This window comes from Alexandromys fortis, unplaced genomic scaffold, assembly GCF_014885135.2.
Source record: "Alexandromys fortis isolate MF-2015 unplaced genomic scaffold, M_Fortis_MF-2015_v1.1 scaffold_3, whole genome shotgun sequence".
NCBI lineage: Eukaryota > Metazoa > Chordata > Mammalia > Rodentia > Cricetidae > Alexandromys > Alexandromys fortis.
The window spans coordinates 16,833,706-16,853,204 of NW_026067909.1; the positions used below are offsets into that span (position 1 = coordinate 16,833,706).

The window sequence follows — 19,499 nt, forward strand, 5'->3', positions numbered from 1 at the left end:
ATGAGCCTTGACGTCCCATCTAGACCGGGCACAGGGCTCTCTTGCCCACTCTTGCCAGCCTCCTTCAGCTGGGGCATCCCCTAGAGATCGTCTCCTAAATGGTGGCTGTGTGGCACAGCAAGAGCCCCGGACATGAGCGACCTGTTGGGACCAGTAGTCCCTGCCTACAGACTTATCCCAGTTCCTTTGCAGGGCCCCAGTACAGGTTGTGGGGGGCCTGGGAGTCCAGGCCTCTCTGTTCAAGGACTCTTTCCGAGATCCCTGGGTACCACGGCACTTGGGTTGCCTGGGAGACCCACCAATGGTGCAATGAGGAGGAGGCTGCTCTCCTAAGCCTCCTGTCACCTCAGCGTCACTGGCTGAGGGAAGGGGTAAGGGGATGTTTCTCCGGTTTCTGCTCCTGGAGGGCTAGAGAGAAAAGCTGGGCTCAGGCTTCCTCTCCAGGAAGATGCCCAGCAGTCAAGGCGGCCCAGGGGACCCTGGGCCATCTGCCCACCGGCTATCCCTCCACCCCGTGCTCCTTTCTGCCTCCAGGCTGTCCCTAAACTTCAGCTCCTCTCTGAAACCTGTCCCCAGCCAGCTCCCTCCTTCAAATCCCAGCCTGTACACACACACACACACACACACTTACTTCTTCCCCAGTGCTATAGTACTGCTAACATGCCCACACTGTTATATGCCTACATGTGAAAAGCTTTAAAAACTTCGTATGAGGGCTGGAGAGATGGCTCAGTGGTTAAGAGCATTGCCTGCTCTTCCAAAGGTCCTGAGTTCAATTCCCAGCAACCACATGGTGGCTCACAACCATCTGTAAAGAGGTCTGACGCCCTCTTCTGGTCTTCAGGCATACACACAGACAGAATATTGTATACATAATAAATAAATATTTAAAAAAAAAAAAACAAACTTCGTATGAAAAAAATAATGAGTGTGGTGACACACAACCTTTATCCCAGAACTGAGAAAGTTGAGGCAGGAGGATTGCCACACATTTGTGGCCAGCCTGGGCTACACAGTGAATTCTGGACCATCTTGGGCTATATAACAAGACTGTGTCAAAAGAACAAAGAAAATAGTAAGGCATAGGCAGGCGCAGGGTAGGTAGAGGCAGGAGAATGAGTTGAATGCTAACCTAGAAAAGAAAGGAAAGTCTTGAACTGGACATGGTGGATCATGCCTGTAACCCTAGCACTCATGGGGCAAAGACAGGCAGATATTTTCGAGTCTGAGCCTGGCTTCAAACTACGTGCCATATAGTAAGACCAGCCAGGCTGCACAGTGAGACTCTGTCTCAAAAAGTAAAATAATTTTTTCTTTCATCCTAATAGCAAACAAGTAAAATAATTTTAAAAAGAAAATCTCATTTGTAATTTTTTGCACTGAGTACACATTGAAAGTGGTAATTGTCTAGGCAGACGGAGTTAAATGAGTCATGCCATTAAAAGCCTTGTACCTATCTCTCTTTGTTTTCTGCTAAAAAGGAAGAAAAAATACACACGTAGCTCACAAGAACGTAGTTCTCCCCCCCCCCCCATTTAAGACAGGATCTTGTCATAGAGCCTAGGCTGGGCTTGACCTTTCAATCCTTCTACCTCAGCCTCCCAGCTCCTGGGATGACCGGCATGTGCCATACATGCCCTGTTCACTCTGTATCGCTATCAGCGCGGGCTGTTGTAGACAGTGGGTATGCCCTGTTCACTCTGTATTGCTATTAGCGCGGGCTGTTGTAGACAGTGGGTATGCCCTGTTCACACTGTATCGCTATCAGCGCACGCTGCTGTAGGGTATTTTCAGGCAGTGTTTACTGTCTGTCTCCCTACACCAAAATGCTCTCTGCCATATCCCCAGGAGTGCACCATCTGGGGTGTGGTAAGGGATCCTTCCCCATCAGAAGAGAGAATTGGTGATAAGACTTGCCAGGGACCCCCAACTCACCCTCTCGACTGGCATCTGTTTCATGTTCCGGGAGGGTCTTAATGGAGCCATCCCATTCCACACCAGATCCTGGGAATCAAAAGGTAGCCACTGGGCCATGGTGCCAGGCAGTGGTGGGTGAGGCACACAGGGCACAGAGACTAACAGGAATGAATCTCCTCCCCAAAGGGGCAGGGTCCACTGGAGGATGATGGGGGCTCATATTCAGGGACTCTATATCTCACCTTTGCTATGGGCACTGGGTGCCCCCAGGGGGCCTGGCCTGCGCTGTCGGAATCGCTGCCTTGGGGTGTCCCCTGGACTGAATGACTCAGAGCTTCGCCCGACAGGGAACCGGGAGCTGAGTCTCCGCCGCTGTCCACCTGCCAGGGTCTCATCTCCCAAGCAGAGAGAACTCTGGGCACGGCGCATGGGTGCCGGTGACAAGGACCCTGTGAGAGGCATATGTGGAGGGGTTGGGTGTCATCAATGTACAGGGAGAGGCCAGTCAAACAGAGAACCAGTGAGTGAAGCTACACAGGGCAGAAAGAGGAGCAGAATGTAGGAAAGAAGGGAGCTGGCAGAAAAGCCTAGCCAATGTGTTGCTGGCTCACAGCTCACTGTGTGGCCACAGGCAAAGCACCTCCCACTATCTGGTCCTCAGGTTCCTTTTGTACCAACAAGGATATGACCCTTCCCTAATGTGCCCTGCCGCTATGAGGTCTTAGGCTTGGTGTGGGTTGTGTAGAAATGGGGAGGAGACAGACAGGAGACTCCGCAGGCCCAGAGACAGAGCAGCCAACATCATCAAGGCAGGTAGCAGGAAGTCTCGGAGGCAAATGTGCAGGCCAGATAGTAAAGAGATGCCAAAGATGGGAGATCCTGGTCACCAGGCCCTCAAACCCACCTGTCCCATCTGCCTCCCTGCCCTCAGGGAGCTCCGTCTCCAGGGGGCCCCCCAGGCTCTCCGTGCTGCCAGCCCCATCGGCCCCCAGGCGTGGCCCCCCATGGAGGGCCCCCTCCCGCCGTGGCCGAATCAGCCGCTTCACCTTGTCTGCCAGCCAGCTGCCCTTCCTGGGGGCAAGAGGGCATAAGAAGGGATAAGGGAACAGGAGAAGGAGGGAAAGGAGAGTTGTGTCAGGGGATGAGAAGGGCCAGGAAAACCCTCACTAAGACCTGCATCCCAGTCTGGTATTTAGGGAACTGGGGGTCAGAGATAGGACGGGGCAAAGGTTAGCAGGATCCCATTCCAGAAGGTGGGGCCTCACTTGGTGCGGGGCAGGGGCCCGGGTTCCAGGACGCGGTACTGGTCCATGATCTTCTCCACCAGCTTCTGCTTCTCCCGGCGTAAAGCATTAAGCTGGTCCCTGGTAGAAAGAGGAGAGAATGGGTTCACAGAAATCCTGGCAAAGCCCTGGCAGAAACAGGTGTAACCCAGGGCAACCACTTTGCAGGTAAAACTCCCCTATGCCTGGTTTCTTTTCCTAGGACCTGGGCGGGGGTGGGGGTGGGGGGTTTGCTCCCTGAAGGACCAGAGGGCGTGGCCCTGGTCCCGCGCATGCTCACAGGTATTCTCGCTGCTCTCGCTGCAGATGGTCGCGACTCTCCAGACTGCGCTCCAGTAGCTCTCGGTTCTCCCGGCTCAGGGCTTGTACCTCAGCTAGCAGCTGCCTGTTCTCTTCCTCCTGGGCGCTGCGAAGCTGGGTCAGCAGCTGCGGGCAGCAGCAAGGCCAGGATGAATACCTGGCTCGAGACTGTCCCAGCTTGGCTTGCCTGCCTTGGCCTCCCTGGGCGGCCCTAACACTGCGTCACACCTCGCACTGTGTTGTCAGCCGACAGGCGCTCAGGTCCAGCTGCTGGTTGGACTCACGCAGCTGCTGGCTCTGCATCTCCAGCTGTGCCCGCTCCAGTTCCAGCCTCGCCAGGCGGCCCCGCAGTTCCCCACGTTCACCCTGGAGCTCCCCTCGCTCGCGAGACACCTCAGCCAGTAGCTTCTGAGCTCTTTGGAAGCAAAGACTACTGCTCTCCAAGAGACAGGAGGGCCACACCCACGGAGAGGAGGCGAAGCAGAACACACAGTGGGCAGTGACTAACCCACCCCAACCCACGTCGCCTGCGGGAATGCTGATATGGGGAGTGGGAGGCAGGCCTGAACCAGAGCTGGTACCTGTCGTGCTCATTCTGAAGTCTCCGCAGCTCCTCCTCCAGGCCCCGCTGCCTTTGCCCATCCTGCATCAGGCGCTCACGCTCTGCCAGTAAGGCCACTTCTTGTGCTTCCACACTGGCCCTCTGGGCCTGCAACTGCTCATGCCTATATGGACAAGGCCAAAAGGGCTGCAGTGGACTTCAGCCTTGGCAAGTAGGCACTGCATTGTGGCGGTCAGGAAATCTGACACTTCCTAAGCATAAGCACTACACCCCAGCAAAGCCCCCAAAAGCAGAACCGCATGCCAGGTGCTACCGTTCCTAGCCTCAAAGTCGGGGAGCCCACACCCCAAAAAGATCAGCAATAGGGTAGATATGCAAAGGATGGAATTGCCCACTGGGTCAGACCTAATGAGGGAGACAGGCAAGTGGCCATGCCAGGGAGAGAAGTGGCACTTGGGGAGTCTCACCGGCCCTGCAGCTCGCGGTGGGCCAGCTCCAGCGCGCGCATATTGGCCTTGAGATCTCGGTGCCGTCCCAGCAGTCCCTCCAGCTCCGTCTCTTGTCTCCGCTGCAGCTGGGCCAGGGCCTCATGATCTCGAAGCAGAGCCTGCTGCTGCCCACGAGTCTCCTCCTGGGCCCGTCTTGCTGCCCGCACCTCCTCTTCTAGCACCCCCAACTTCCTGTGCAACTCCTGGCCCTGCATCTCCATCATAGACTTTTCAGCCTAGGGTGAAGCAAATGGGCAGAACCAGGGCAGTAGGCACCCCGCCCAGAAGGAATAAGGGGCATGACCTGAGACCAGAGGGCAGAGGACAGGTCAAGCTATGGAGGAAGCGGAGGGACAGCTGAAGGACAGAAAGAGGTTAAAGGCGGTAGAGAGGCATCATGGTGGCATGGAAAAGCTGGGCCATACAAGAGGCCGGACTCAGGGATGGGAACAATGGGTAGAGAGTAGGGAAGGCAGTGAAGGCTAGCGGCTAGGATGGCAAAAGGCTGAGAGGGTGAGGTGACGGGGACGGAGATGGGGACAGATGGGGAAGGCAGACTGGGACAGCTGAGGTCAGAGGACAAGTTCTGTGGAAACAGGTGGGGCAGCGGACTAGAGTATGGGAAAGGGCCCAAAACGACACAAATGGGGAGGGGACGATGGACCCGGGCTGCCACCCACCTGCAGGCGGCTGCTGTGTTCCTGTGCCCGCTGGCTCTGTAGCAGGAGCTCCTGTGCCCGGCCCTGCAGGCTCCCTAGCTGCCCCTCCAGGTGCTGCAGCTGCCCCTGCAGAGCCGCCTTCTCGGCCGCCAGTGTGGCATTCTGCCAGAAAAGGGTGTCGATGGCTAAGTGGCCAGTCCTCCCATCCCCTGGGCAGTCTGCTCTATCAACTCACACTTCGCTCCACCTCGATGAGCCGGCCACTCTGGGTCTCCACAGTCCGAGGCTCAGCTCTCACCTCTGTCGCCAGCCCCACAGGGTTCTGTCGCAGCTGCAGGGACAAGGTCCAGGGACACAGGTAACAGGTGCCTCGCATTCATAGGGGAGTATTGGAGCCCAAGAAAAAGCAGAGCAGTCACCCCAAGAAGAGGCTCCATCCACTTAAGGAATGGAGGAAACAGCCCCACCAGCATATGAGGTGAGCAGCTAGCCACCAATCCAGAGCAAAGACCTGAGTCCTGGCAGCCCTGTTGTCCACTCCCAGGTTGCGGCAAGGGGCTGGCACCTCAGTTCCCAGGACAACCTTACCTGAATCAGCTCCTCCTCCAGCTTCAGGGATCGGGCCTTGAGCTCCATCAATGCTTCCTCCTTACTGGTGGCTGCTGCCTGCAGCTCAGCTTCCAGCCGCTGCTCCAGGCCCTGGTACCTACCAGGAAAAACCTTGAACACCCAGTCCTTACTTCCCTGTCCCTTCCTGTCCCCAACCACTGTGCCCACCTCTGGTGCTGGCTCTCCTGCTCCCGAAGGAACTCCTGGCGCTCCAAGGCTGCCTGTTCCAGCTCTCGCTGCAGATGCTCCAGCCGGGCCCCCAGCTCCTGGCCCCGTACCATGGCCTTCTCTAGCTCCTGAGGGCAGGCAGGGCAGGCTCAGCAGATGGGGATGAAAATGGGGAACATACCTGTCCCTTAAAGACAGAGGAGAGCTAGAGACGGGACTGAGAAGGGGTTTTCCTGCTCTGCCTTGCTCTGTTACCCTGGCAAATGTCTTTAATCCTTTGGATCTCTGTGTTCCCATCTGGTGGGCATGGTGGTTCACATCTGTAACACCAGCTCTCAGGAAGCTGAGGCAGGAAGATGACTGCAAAGCTAAGGCCAGCCTGGGCTACATAATGAGGTCTAGGCTAAAAGACCTGCAAGTGGGGTGCAGTGGCCTTGCAGGATGGATATGAAAGACGTGGCCCCTAACTCTGGCAGGGTGTGAACGCAGCCCCTGAGATGCACAGTATGTAGGTGGCTTCACCTCTTTAACCCCATAGTTTCTCATGGACTCAGGAGGCTGAGGAGCCCCGCGAGCTGCCATGCCAGCCATGTGCAGGGGCTCAATGGAGAAAGGCCTGCAGAACCCCCTCCACCACAGAGGGCTGGCTACTGAGAGCAGTCAGAACAGGAACTCGGGGTCTCGGGTGTAACCACAGTGCAGGGCCATAGAGGTCGGGTCAGGGCTATGGCATTTGGCAGTTGGGCCACAACATTCCAAGGGAGGGGAGGGAGGCCAAACCATTCTGACTCCTGGGGACCCTAGAAGATGAAGCTAAACAAAGGTGAGTGTACCAGCCCCTGGCCACACCCGGCCTCTGAAACCAAGACTGCTGTTGAGCCATCATCCTAGCTAACAACTCTGTACGTCCTCGCTGGGCACTGCTGTTCCCAACAGCTGTGGGCATGGCATCAGGGTGAAAACCCACAATTCAGGTGGGTGGTGGCGGCACACTCCTATAACCAGGACTTGGGAGGCAGAGGCAGGCGGATCTCTGAGTTCAAAGCCAGATTGGCCTACAGAATGAGTTCCAGGACAGCCAGCGCTACACAGAGAAACCCTGTCTCGGGGGAGGGAGGGAAGGAGGAGGAGAAAATTATAATTCCCATAAGGCCTTGCTGCCTGGCTGGCAACTAGGGCCCTGGCACTGCTATAGGTAAGAGAATTGTAGTGCAGATGCAGTGGAGACCAACGGGCTCTGCCCATTCCCTGTTCTGGCTATAGCCCCACCAGCCCTAGCTGTCCTCGAACTAGCTCTTGTAGACCAGGCTGGCCTTGAACTCACAGAGATCCGCCTGCCTCTGCCTCCCGAGTGCTGGGATTAAAGGTGTGCACTACCCCATCTAGCCCCCTCTTTAGCCTCAGCGGCTCTGCTATACAGCTCAGACTGGCCTCTAACTCTCAATCCTCCTGCCTCCGCCTCCCAAGGGCAGGACTGCAGGCATGCACCACCACAGGAGGGGCAGGCAGCTTTGTTTCCACTTTAGAGATGAGGAACATGACACTCCGAAGTAACCTGCTCCAAGCTGACGATGGCGGGGGGGGGAGGGGGCGGGCACAGCTGAGACACCATGCAGTTCTTTACTGACAGATCTCCAGGTCCCATCCTGCAGTATGTACCCCAGAGAGAGAGGCTCTCTCTTCATTGGCTCATGCGCATCAGTTCTCACTCCCCCATGTATCACCCCCATAGCTACCCTGGGCAGTGCCCACCTTGTGTCAACCAGCCCCCCCAATCCCGCTCCCCATCCTCACCCCTGGGAGGGGCCGATGCAAGGTATTCTTCGTCTGAGCCTCAGTGTCTTGCCTGTGCCCTGGGACGGAACTGGAAATTGCTCACACTGGGGCACCCAGTTCCCAGCCCACAGTTCCCCCTTGGCTTCGCATCCCAATGGGGACTGACCATTTTGGTCTCCAGCCTCCAGAGGTACCATTCACTCACAAAAAGCCCTGGCTTCTCCCTCAGCACAGAAGGAAGCGTCCACCATGCCCAACAAGACCCCGGCTTAATTCCTGCTCAGCCTTACCTCTCCTGACATCTCTAACTCACACTGGGATCTGCTCCTCCCTGCCTCCTCCGGGAAGCCTTCCCTGGTGTGTCCAGCATGGACCCATGTTTCCCTGCACTGTCCTGTCTCCCCCCACCTGGTCACTGCTGAGCACACGACGACCTGGTACAGAGCTTTGGCTGACCTCACAAAGTGTGTGAATGGATAAATGAATGAAAGTCTTCCTAGACATTCTCTCCCCTCCATCGCTGGCCCTGTGCTCCTGTCTGCCTTGCCTGCCATGGCTACCACTCCCACTGCCTCATGAGGGGCTCAGGTTCCCATCCACCAAGGTGACCCTCCTCAAACTCAACCCCTGAGGCTTCCCATGCCACTGCTGTGACATTTTCTGGGTCCCCCAGCATCTCCAATGCCTTCAAGTCTTCGCCCCTCCTCATCAAAGCTCTTAATCTTTCAGCAGTAAGTGGAATCTTGGTGACCTTCCCTGGAAGCCCCTCCCACCCAGACAGGCATTCCACACCCTCCTGGGTACTCTGCGGGCGCTTCATCTCTAGTAAATGTTTTTGTTTTCTCTCTGGACAGAGTCTCATGTAGCCCAGGCTAGCCTTCAATTCATCATATAGTCAAGGATGTCTGTGCTGTCAGCCTAACACAAGTCACTCATCTGAGATCAGGAGCCTCAGCTGAGAAAATGCCTCTGTCAGATTATCTGTAGGAAGTCTGTGAGGCATTTTCATGGTTAACGATTAATGTGGGAGAACCCAGCCCACTGTGACTGTTGCTGTCCCTGGACAGATTGTCCCGAGTTATAGGAAAAGTGAGTAAGCAGCGGGCGGTGGTGGTACTCGCCTTTAATCCCAGCATTCAGGGGGCAGAGACAGGCAGATCTCTGTGAGTTCGAGGCCAGCCTGGTCTACAGAGTGAGTTCCAGGACAGGCTCCAAAGCTACAGAGAAACCCTGTCTCGAAAAAAAAAGTGAGTAAGTTATGAAGAGAAGCCAATAATAAGCAGGGCCCCTTCACAGCCTCTGCTTCATTCAGTTCCTGCCTCCAGGTTCTGGCTCTGAGTTCTTGCCCTGACTTTCTTCATGATAGACAAAATAAGACCTTTCTTACCGAACTGGCTTTTTTTTTTTGTCATGGTGCTTAACACAGCAACAGAAAAGCAAACTAGAACAATGACCTTGAACTTCTAATCCTTCTGCCTTCTTGTCCTGAGTGCTGAGAGACATGTGTGTGTCACTGTGCCTAGTTCACGTGGACCCGAGGGCCATGGTGCCTAGTTCACGTGGGCCTGAGGGCCACCATGTCTAGTTTACGTGGACCCGAGGGTCACCATGCCTAGTTTACGTGGACCCGAGGGCCACCATGTCTAGTTTATGTTGACCTGAGGCTTTGTGTATGCCAGGCAAGCTCTCTACAAAATGGACCCCGTATCCAGCTTCTAAGGAACCACTGTTCGGTCACTTACAGCAGGCCTTGGCCAGGTATAAGCCAAGAGCTTGCCACAATTATCCCGGTCTGCCAGACTATGAGGGCTGCAAGGCACATCTTTGTTTTATACAGGAGGGGGGGCAGGGCAAAAGGGCAGAGGCTATCACAACTGAGTGCAGGATAGACCACAGACTGGCAGTGTGAGTCCCTCCTGTAGCCTACCCCATCAAGGACTAACCATCAGCTGCATCCTGCAGCATCAACAGTGGCCTGGGCTTCCTACCTTCCGTCCCATCTCAGTACCGTGAAGGAACCCACAATGTACATCCCTGACCCACTGCCGTACCCAACATACCTCCCTGAGGGCTTGTTTCTCCAGATGCTCCCTCTCGGCCTCCTCCAGGTGACTACGGACCTGGCTCTCCAGAGTCTGCACCTGCTGCTCAGCGGCCTCAGCTTGAGCCCGCAGCCTGGGCCCCTCACGTTCCCACTGCCTTCGCTCACGACCTGCTGCTGCTAGTGCCTCTGCCAGTGCCTCACGCTCTCGTGATGCAGCTTCCAGCTCCAGGCTAGCTGTGTCCAGGGCTTCACGCAGACGGGCCTGCTCCCGAGCCTGGGTCTCTGCCTCCTGGTGCGCCTCAGCCTCTGCTCTGCGTGCTTGGGCCAGCTCCTCAGAGAGGCAGATAGCCTCTGCACTTCGGGCCTCCAGTCTTTGGGCCTGGGCTTGTAGTTTAGCCTCAAGGTCCACAACCTCCCTTCTTAATTGTGCCACCTCCTCTCTGAGGGCCTGCTCTTCTGGGACAGCACTGGCCAGGGTCTCTCCTAGGACTGACTCCTCCCTGGACCAGGCATCAGGAGCCTCTTCGGATGTCTGCAGCGGTTTCTGAGGGACTAGTGTGCTGACCATCCCCTTGGGCCTCTGTTCTTGCCCTCCTGTCTCTGTCTGATGCTTGGACAGTTCTAGCCCCTCCTGATCCAGCGGCTCCTGATCCTTCAGTGGCTCCAGGAGTTTGAACTCTGGAGATCTGGGCCTGCACTGAGGGCTCTCCTGTTTTGGGACCTGGGCCTCAGGCACCAATTCCCCTTGGAGAGCCTCCCTGCTTCCAGTCTCTCCTAAAAACTCCTGCACCTCAGTTCTAATCTCTGGACCCAGTGGTGGGGCCAAGACAGTGGGGCCATGGAGTGAGACTCTGTGGCTGGTCTTCTCCGGAGATCCATGTGTCTCCACAGTAGTGTCTGATTCTTGAGGAGTTAGGGCTGAGGTCTGGGGATCCCGAGAAATCATCTTGAAAGAACTCTCCATCGCCCCCGGGTGTGAATCAGGAGCCTGGGGACACTCAGGTGACCTTGTGATGTCAGAGTCTGACGCTGAGGAAGCTGGGTCCAAGGAGTCAGAGCCCTCATCTCCCCTCTGGCAAGCCCAGTTTTCAAGGCTGTGATCTGGGGTCAGGGGAATTGGGGAAGCCCCATTGAGCACAGCCAGCACGGAGTCCTTGCTCTGCTCCTCCAGCAGAGGGTGCTGAGGACATATGAGAGAGAGAGAGCCAGTATAGGGGAGCATTTGGATAGGGGTCGTCAGGGTGGTAACCAGCAAGGATAAGGACGCTGGAGGGACCAACCTGACTGCCGAGCTGCTCCTGGAGCATCTGCAGCAGGCCTCGAAGCTCCCGATTCTCCCGCTCCACTGTCCTCAGCCGCCCAGCCTCCGCTTCCCGCACCTCATCTTGCAGTGAGGGTGCTGTTCCTGGTAGGGAAGCTGGGGGTGTGGTCAAGTCAGGACCCTACCCACCCTCCCTGACTCCCCATCCACGCCTCTCAGAGACCTAGTAAGGCCATGAAAACAAGTCCTCCCCACTCGTAATCTGCCTCCACCCCAGACCTCACCCCTACCCCTAGACCCCACTCACCCTCCCCAGGGGAGCTCGGGGGTGGCTCCAGGCCCCTCTGAAGCTCCAGCTCCAGCTCCACATTTTCTTCTACCAGCTGCTCCAGCTGATGCCGCAGAGAGTCCAGCTCCTGGGGTGTGGAGGAATGGGGTCAGGGCAGCCTTCTTCATTTGGCCCAGGCCAAATGTGCAAGTCTGGGTGTCCCAACAAGCTACAGGAACCACTTCGAGAAAAGCTGAGTGATGTGGGAGTGTCATATATCAATCTGTTGATTTCATTGGTTAACTTATAATAAACCAACTGCTTGGCCTCAGCTTAGAACATAGATGGGAGGAGTAAACAGAATAGAATTCTGGGCGGAAGAGGAAGTGAGGTCAGACTCTGCTCTGCTCCTGATGAGACCCGACAACTCTGCTGGAGCAGAGACGCCATGCTCAGCTCTCCTGGGTAGACGCAACGATGGATGGAGGCTAGAATTTTCCCGGTAAGCGCACCTTGGGGTGCTTACAAACATCATTAGAAATGGGCTAGTCCAGGTGCGAGAATTAGCCTGTAAGGGTTAGAGTTCATGGGCCAAGCAGTTCTTAAATGAATACAGTTTGTGTGTTGTTATTTTGGGCATGAGCTAGCCAAGCGGCCGGGGTGTTGGAGACGCAGCCCCGCCGCTCTTATTTCAACAGCTGAGCATCACTGGGGTCATGGGAGAACAGGGACAACGCGCAGAGATTCAGGTCAACCTAGCTCACCGCATGGGCCTCGCCCAGCCTCGTGCGCAGCAGCAGGTTCTCCCGCTGGGTCTCATGCAGCCTGGCCGAGCGCTCCCGGGCCACCTCCAGTTGTTCCTCTAGCATGGCCTTGGAGGCCTCCAGGGCCCCAGAAAGCACCCGCTCCTCCTGGTAGGAAAGCAGGGAGGTTCCGTGGTGAGCGGCAATCCCTATGCTCTTCAACACCTGCAGTTCTCAATTCCTTCTCCAGAGACGGCCTCGGACCCTGCCTCCTTTTCCTACCTCTTCCCTCCATCTGCAGCTCTCTCCAGGGTCTCCCCAGGTACCCTTCCCAAGCTCCTGACCCACCCTCCCGTACCCCCTCCAGAACCTCCTTCCAAGGCCACATCCCTGCAGACCACCCTAATCAGCACCCCTTCTTGTTAGGGTCTCACTGCAGACTCCTCAGTGTCACACGGCCCCATCCTTCAAAACCTGCCCTTCCACAGTCTCCTCCTCTTCCCCCTTCCACACGCCCATCCTAAAGGGTTTATCTCAGACTCCAACTGCCTTATACTCACCCATTTCTCCTTGCTAGCAAGGTCTCCCCAACAAAAGTTGGACCCACTCCTCCCTTGGCTAGACTCCTCCTGCACGCCCCGCCTCCAGATCACGCCCCCAGCGTGCTCCGCCCACAGCCCCGACCCCACCTCACCTCCAGCCGGCCCTTGAAGACTTCCGCGGCCTGCAGCCTCTCACGACAGCGCCGCAGCTCCTCCTGCAGGCGTGGCAGGCGGCCGACCCGCTCGCGCAGCGCCTCTGCCTCCTCGCGGTAGAGCTCGGCGCGTTTGGCTTGTCCGGACAGTGCCTGGGCCTGGGCCAAATGGTATGGAACTAGGATCAGCCAGCCACGGGACAGAGGTGAGGGACTGCTGGGAGAAATGGGGCCGCGATGGGGAGGGGACAGTGGTGGGGGACATTGGAGTGCACCTCCTGGCGGAGCCTTCGAATTTCAGCTTCCAAGCCCTGCACCTCTGCTTGGGAGTCCAGCAGCAGCTCCGCCTTCTCCTCCCTGAAGGGATGCAGTGATGGAGAGTGTCTGCTAGCCGCAAACCCGCACCTGGGCCCTATCGCGCCCCCAAGGCTGGAGGCCCATCCGGGTCCCATTGACCCCCTTCCCCAGCCTACAGACACTCACACCTCCTGCCGCAGTCGTCTCAGCTGGGCCTTGGCGTTGGTCAGCTGCAAAGCCAGATGGTGCGAGGGACCCTCCGCAGAAGCATTAGCAGGAGCTTCTGGCAACGGCAAGCGGGCTGGCTCCCGCTCCAGAAGCAGTTCAGCCAACCGCTGGAGGGAAGGCAAAGGTCAAGAGGCGCCTTCCAAAACCTCTGCATGTAAGCCTTCCAGTCCCGACAGAATCACTCGTGGTTGTGACTGGCTCCGAACCCCACCCCCTGCTCAGCTCCACGTGACTGTTGCCTGTCCCCTACCTGTGCCTCCAGATCACGCTCTCGCACCAGCCTGGACATCGTCCCCATCAGGTTCCGTAACTGCATCTCCAGCTCCACAGCCACCAGCTCTCCAGACTCTGGTCCAGCCAGAGCCAGTACCACACCAGCGCCAGGCTGGGTCACCTGAGAGCATAGAGAACAATACATCAGAAGGAGAAGGGTGGTGAGGGTCACTTCAGTGGTCGTGATAGTCCCACATGCCACCCACCACAGTACTGACAGACCAAGGAGTCAGACAGACCCCCGGTAGGCAGACAGACTGGGAGAGGAGGCATGACTAGGTAATAAAGGTGGTGGCAAATTTCCAAACTAGCCATCTTCTTCCTCAGCCTCCTGATTGGAGACAAAAGCCTGGCAGTTTTTGCCTCCCACCAGCAGGCCCCTGCTGATGTTCTGACTCAGCAAGGCCTGATCAGGGCATGCCGCACAACAGGTTCTGACCAGTCAGCTACCCCATCGGTCTTCAGATCACCAGCCCTAAAGTAGGGGAGCAGGACTCCTCAGAGGCTGTAGAGCCCCGGGCTTTTCTCTGTGTGTCCTGCTGCGTGTGTTCGCTCACCCCAATAAACGCCTTTTTCTCTGCTGCCACCTGGTGCCCTTCTGATCTTTCCTACCTGTAATTCTTTAACTAGCAGAGAAAATGAACCCAACCAGGACCCCTAGACTGTATCACTTCTAGACTGCATCAGTACCTCTTGGATTACAGCGGCCAGCTCGCTCTGGACATCAAGACTAAGGCCCCGGATATGACGGATGAAGAGCTCCCGGTGTTCACACTGCGGTAGACAGGAGGACCAAAGCTGGTACACAGAGGGCTCCCTCCTTCTGTCCAAACTCCATTCTGTTCCCCCTTCCCTCCTCACCTGCACTGAGGCCCCCAACAACAGCCGAAGGATGCCTTCCAGCTCGTCCACTGCCTCTTCTGCTGGGCACAAGCCACAAGGGGTTAAGGAGGGGCATGGGGCAGGGACAGAGGGCAGAAGGCAACACCACCTGAGGAGACAGCACCTGAAAGGGGGTCAAACCCCAATGTCTGGAGGTCTGGGGGCGGTGACAGGATCAGCAGCTGCAGTTCCTCCTAGAACAGGCCAACAATAAGAAAGCCACCTTCACAAGGGCTTGCCAGGCTCCTTGTCGGGTCTCCCCAGTGCCTTACCTGATAGAAATCTCTCAGTCGTCCCCACAGATGATGGAGGTTCCACATCCGACAGGCCGCAGGACCATCATGGCCCCTGATCATCCGAAGACCTCCTCCTCGGGAACTAGGAGCACTGTGGCCACCCCGGAACATGAGTGAGGACCCACCCACCCCCAGGCCTTACCCTCCACCCCCAGGCTCCTCCCACCATTCCGCTGCCACCTCCCCTCAGACCCGCCTCCCCCCTTCCACTCAGACCCGCCTCCCCCCGCCCCCATGTCACTTACATGATGCCCAGCACCCGAAGGAGTAAGGCCCCATCACTCAGCTGCTGGAATCTCTTCTCTGTACAAAGAGGCCCCTTATCCTCCTCCTCTGTCTCCGCTGATTCCTCTGCCTCCCCCACCAGCCCAGCCAGTCCCAGCGCCTGTCGGGCCAAACAGGAGAGGTTGGATGAAGAGGTGGAAACTCCCAGCAACCAGTAAATCCGTCCTGAGCCCCTGATCTGCCCCAGCACAGGATCCCCCTCCTCACCGCTGCCCCCAGTGCCTCTGGTCCCAGATCCTAGACTCTCCCCACCTCACTCTCCTCCGCCCACTAGACTCTACACATCCCAGCCACCGCCCCCCACCCACCCCAGCCTGTGCTGACACTCACTTCCTCGCCCAGCCCTCCCACCTGATCCTCACCCAGGTGGCCAGACTCCCACTCAGGAAGTCTTTGAGTCTAGGCCCCTTGGCCCCCTCCATGTTGGGGGTCAGGGTGTAGTCCCTGTCACGCTGTGGCAGCTACACCTGCTCTGAGAGGAAGAGGAAGTCCCTGGCTGGGGGATCCCAGGGGCCCAGCCACAGACCCTGTACAGCTTCCTTCTTCCGGGGTTCTGCCGGGCTACGTGTCTTGCCTCAGCGGCACACACACACACGCACGCACGCGCACACACACACACACACACACACAGACACACACAGGCACACACAGAGACAGACAGACACACACACACACACACAGAGAATCTTCCTGGGTCTCAGATAAGACTAGATGAGTGGAGGCCTATGGGGTTCCAGACTCCGTGGCAATGATAGGGAGTCCTTTCCTCTCTAGGCGAGAGAAGGTGACCTCAGCCTGGCACTCTGTGGTCACTAAAGAGGCTCTGGCTTTGTCATGGAGTCTGAGTGTAGAGCCACATCTCCTTCTTCCCTTGAGCCTTGTGGCAATTCATCTCATACCCTGACGCCTGCTGCAGGTGCTACCTGTCCCAGCCAGCAAGAGTGGACACTGACCCAGCTATGCTTAGCATATACTACACTGAGAAATGGCTGTGGCCAGGAACCTCAGTTGCCAGCCTCAGTTCCCCAAATGTTTTTGTTTTGGGGGGGTTGTTTTGTTTTGTTTTTTTTGAGATAAGATTTCTCTCTAGCTTTGGGGCCTGGTCCTAGCTCTTGTAGACCAGGTTGGCCTCGAACTCACAGAGATCCACCTGCCTTTGCCTCCCGAGTGGCCAGGAAACCACCGCCCGACTGTCCCACCTGTAAACGCCTTAAAGGGAAGCAACACAGCACAGAGATGTGGCTCGCTTGGTCAAGTGCCTGCTCAATGATACCTTCAATCCCTAGCATCTTATAAACCAGATGTGGTGATACACCCCTGTAATTCCAGCACGTGGGAGGTGGAGGCAGGAGAATCAGGAGGTCAAGAGCATCCTGGACTACCTACAGGGAATTCTAGACCAGCTAAACCAACTTAGTGGGAGACTGTCTCCCCAAATAATGATGATGCTGGGCCTGGGGGCACACCTTTAATCCCATCACTTGGGAGGCAGAGGCAGGTGGATCTCTGTGAGTTCAAAGCCTACACAGTGAGTTCCAGGACCATCAGGGCTATTTAAAGAGACCCTGCCTCAAAAATAAATTAAAAATTATGGTGATAATAGTCACACGAAATATGACATTGTAGCCCTACTAAGTGCTTTCCCAGTCCAATCGGGGAAGCCCTTCCTGAGGAGGTAGGAGATTCGTGCTGAGTTCACAGCCTGCTGAGAGGGGAGATGTTCAAGGAATCAATGCACGATTGCTCGGAGGCAACCGGATGCAGAGATCAGGAACTATTCACGTCTTGTTCGCCACGAGCGGCATTTCTGAAGTCAGGTGGCAAGGTGCTGTTGCCCTTCAGCTGGCTTCAGTCCTGCCCGAGCTGTCATTGCAGGCACAAGCCCACACTTCCAGGCTCAGCAGCAGCGGTTTCTGGAGAGGAGGTGTGAGCCACTTAGAAGAGGACCCTGATGCCCTGCAAATGGTGGGAGCGCCCTCAGGAGGGACCTGATGATCTGAGTTACTCCCGCATCCCAGCAGAGAAGTCTGGTTCCCAAGCCCCCCCCCCCCCCCCCCCCCCCCCCCCCCCCCCCGCTGGTGCGACCTGTTTGAAGTGCAGCTCTGTGGAGTATTCTGCACGTCCCCGAGTGGGAAGCAGCCAGGAAATACAGACATAAGGACTCAGAACAGAAGGGGTCGCAGGCCTGGCCACGGGAACTCTGCCACTGCGCTCACCCATTGTCTCCGTGCTGTCATCCCCTGCGCGTGTGCATGGGAAGTTTAGGTGATGTGAGCCTGCATCTAATCAGGAAGCGGGTCTCCTGGGAAATACAGAAACATCCTAGTGAGGAAGAGCCTGGGGCATGGTTAACTTTCTCCTTGGTGGCATTTTTTTTAAATATTTATTTATTATATATACAATATTCTGTCTGCGTGTATGCCTGCAGGCCAGAAGAGGGCACCAGACCTCATTACAGATGGTTGTGAGCCACCATGTGGTTGCTGGGAACTGAACTCAGGACCTTTGGAAGAGCAGGCAATGCTCTTAACCTCTGAGCCATCTCTCTAGCTCCCAGTGGCATTTTTTTTTACACTTGATGACATCTTAGAGTTGATATGATATGAGGTAATAGTACCAGCAATGGAGGTGTGGTGGTGCAGGCCTGGAGTCCCAGCACTCAGGAGATGGCATGTCAGCCTCTTCGTCTAAGGGCAGGGGAGATGGCTCAGGAAGCCTGGAATTTCAATTGCCAGGACCTACACAGTGGGAAAGAACCAGCTCCTGCAAGCTGTCCTGATCTCCACACTCATGGTGGCATGTGGGCCCCACAAATGTGACCCAAAATTAAAGCAGTAAATACAAATAATGTGAATTATAGCAAACACAGGCTTCACATAGCTGGACTGGATTCTAGCACAAATTCTAATTGGTCTTAATAATAAAAACTCGGAGTCAGCTATCAGGGGGTGAAAGCTGAAGGATCAGAGAAGCAGAGCGGCAGCCACTAGAGTTCTTATCTCTACCAATGCTCAGACCAAAGCGGCGATCCGGTCCTCAGACTGCATCCTCAGACTGACTGCCTAGACTGCAACCTCGGACTGACAGATGCTCAGACTACTGCCTCAGACTGCACTGAGCTCCTGTCTCCTCTTGCCTATATTCCTCTCTTCGTCCAGCCATATCACTCCTGTCTTCACCTAGCTATCTGGGATTAAAGGCGTGGGATCCCAAGGCTAACCTGCCTCTGCTTCTCAAATCCTGGGATTAAAAGTGCGCTAACACTCTCTGGCCTCTGGTGGTTTAGCTCTGTTCTCTGATCTTCAGACAAGCTTTATTTGTTAAAACACAAACAAAATATCACTACAGGACTCCTCTGTGAAATAAAAACTATGGAATATTTCTCATTTTGCAAAGAGGGAAAAAAACCCAAGGCACAGAGGCTTAAGAAACCTGCCTAAGGTCATACAGCTATTAAATTGGTAAGAGACCAACTGGAATAGGGCAGCATGGCCAGAGAATAAGGAACTAGGGACATCAAGTCAAGGCAAGCTGGGGTGACAGGCAGTGGGAAGTCACGCAAGACTAGGAGAGAGGCTTGTCCTTGAAACACATTCACAAGGGGGCTCAGACAAGAAGTTGTTGAATGACCCAGCTGTGCCTTGGGCCTTCCTAGTAACACTTTCCAGGGGTTGTCGACTTGAATCTTGCCTCCTCCAACACTTTCAGTCCAAGGATTCCTGGAGGTACCGCCACACTGGCCGAGAAGGTCCTTCACAGTCAGCCAGAACCGGTGACTGCTGCTCACCTCCACTGCGGCAGAGGGAAGGCCCTGGGTTGCTCAACTCTGAGTCACACCCTTCCTGCGCCCTGAGGCAAGGACCGTGTCCAATTGCTCTTACTTCCTTCATTTAGATAAAACTGTCTGCACCTCTGTCTGTCCTCAGACTGCTGAGTCAGGTAAGGCAGGATGGGCAGTGAGGCCCACAATCCATTGGCACAGACGTCCTGTGATTCCCAGAATTAAATACAGAGAATTCATGTCGGGAGGCTGGCCAGGGTCCCTGGCTTGAGTCTTCCTTTAAACATTTTCATATGCATATGCATGATTTTGCTGACCAGTTTTATGTCTATTTGACACCAATTAGAGTTATATGGGAAGAGGGACCCTCAACTCAGACAATGTCCCCACTAAGCTGGCCTATAGGTAAGCCTCTGGTGCATTTTCTCTATGATGATTGATGTGGGAAGGCCCAGCCCAGTGTGGGCAGTGCCTCATCTGGGCCTGTGTGCTCTAAGTAGCAGGATGAACAAGCAAGCTGCATTCCTTTATGGCCCCTGTTTCAGTTCCTGCCTCCAAGGCCCTGCCTTGGAATCCTACCCTGACTACCCTGGATGGTGAGCTATAAATGGTAAGATGAAATAAACCCTTTTCTCCCCAGGTTTGCTTTTGGTAGTGGCTTTTTATCACAGCCATAGACCCATGC

At 55.9% G+C, this 19,499-nt stretch overlaps 1 protein-coding gene across 2 annotated transcripts; it reads right to left on the reverse strand.

Moving 5' to 3' along the window:
- Positions 1-244: 244 nt before the first annotated feature.
- Ccdc88b (coiled-coil domain containing 88B) lies at positions 245-16,126 on the reverse strand. 2 transcript variants are annotated; one of them, XM_050137742.1, is made up of 27 exons: positions 15,396-16,125; positions 14,994-15,133; positions 14,725-14,839; positions 14,577-14,646; positions 14,432-14,490; positions 14,261-14,344; positions 13,548-13,691; positions 13,256-13,404; positions 13,048-13,129; positions 12,773-12,931; positions 12,100-12,246; positions 11,375-11,483; positions 11,087-11,223; positions 9,823-10,986; positions 5,987-6,114; positions 5,798-5,915; positions 5,445-5,540; positions 5,231-5,371; positions 4,530-4,786; positions 4,082-4,225; positions 3,729-3,915; positions 3,481-3,626; positions 3,183-3,281; positions 2,822-2,988; positions 2,160-2,366; positions 1,936-2,004; positions 245-408 (listed from the first exon to the last, which is right to left on the reverse strand). In XM_050137742.1, exons 1-27 carry the CDS (start codon positions 15,453-15,455, stop codon positions 353-355), a joined length of 4,434 nt encoding a protein of 1,477 aa, XP_049993699.1. In that variant the 5' UTR covers positions 15,456-16,125; the 3' UTR covers positions 245-352. The 2 variants fall into 2 exon arrangements, with proteins under 2 accessions (XP_049993699.1, XP_049993700.1); XM_050137743.1 differs by lacking the exons at positions 245-408; positions 1,936-2,004; positions 2,822-2,988 and having other exon boundaries at positions 2,180-2,366; positions 15,396-16,126.
- Between the last annotated feature and the right edge of the window lie 3,373 nt (positions 16,127-19,499).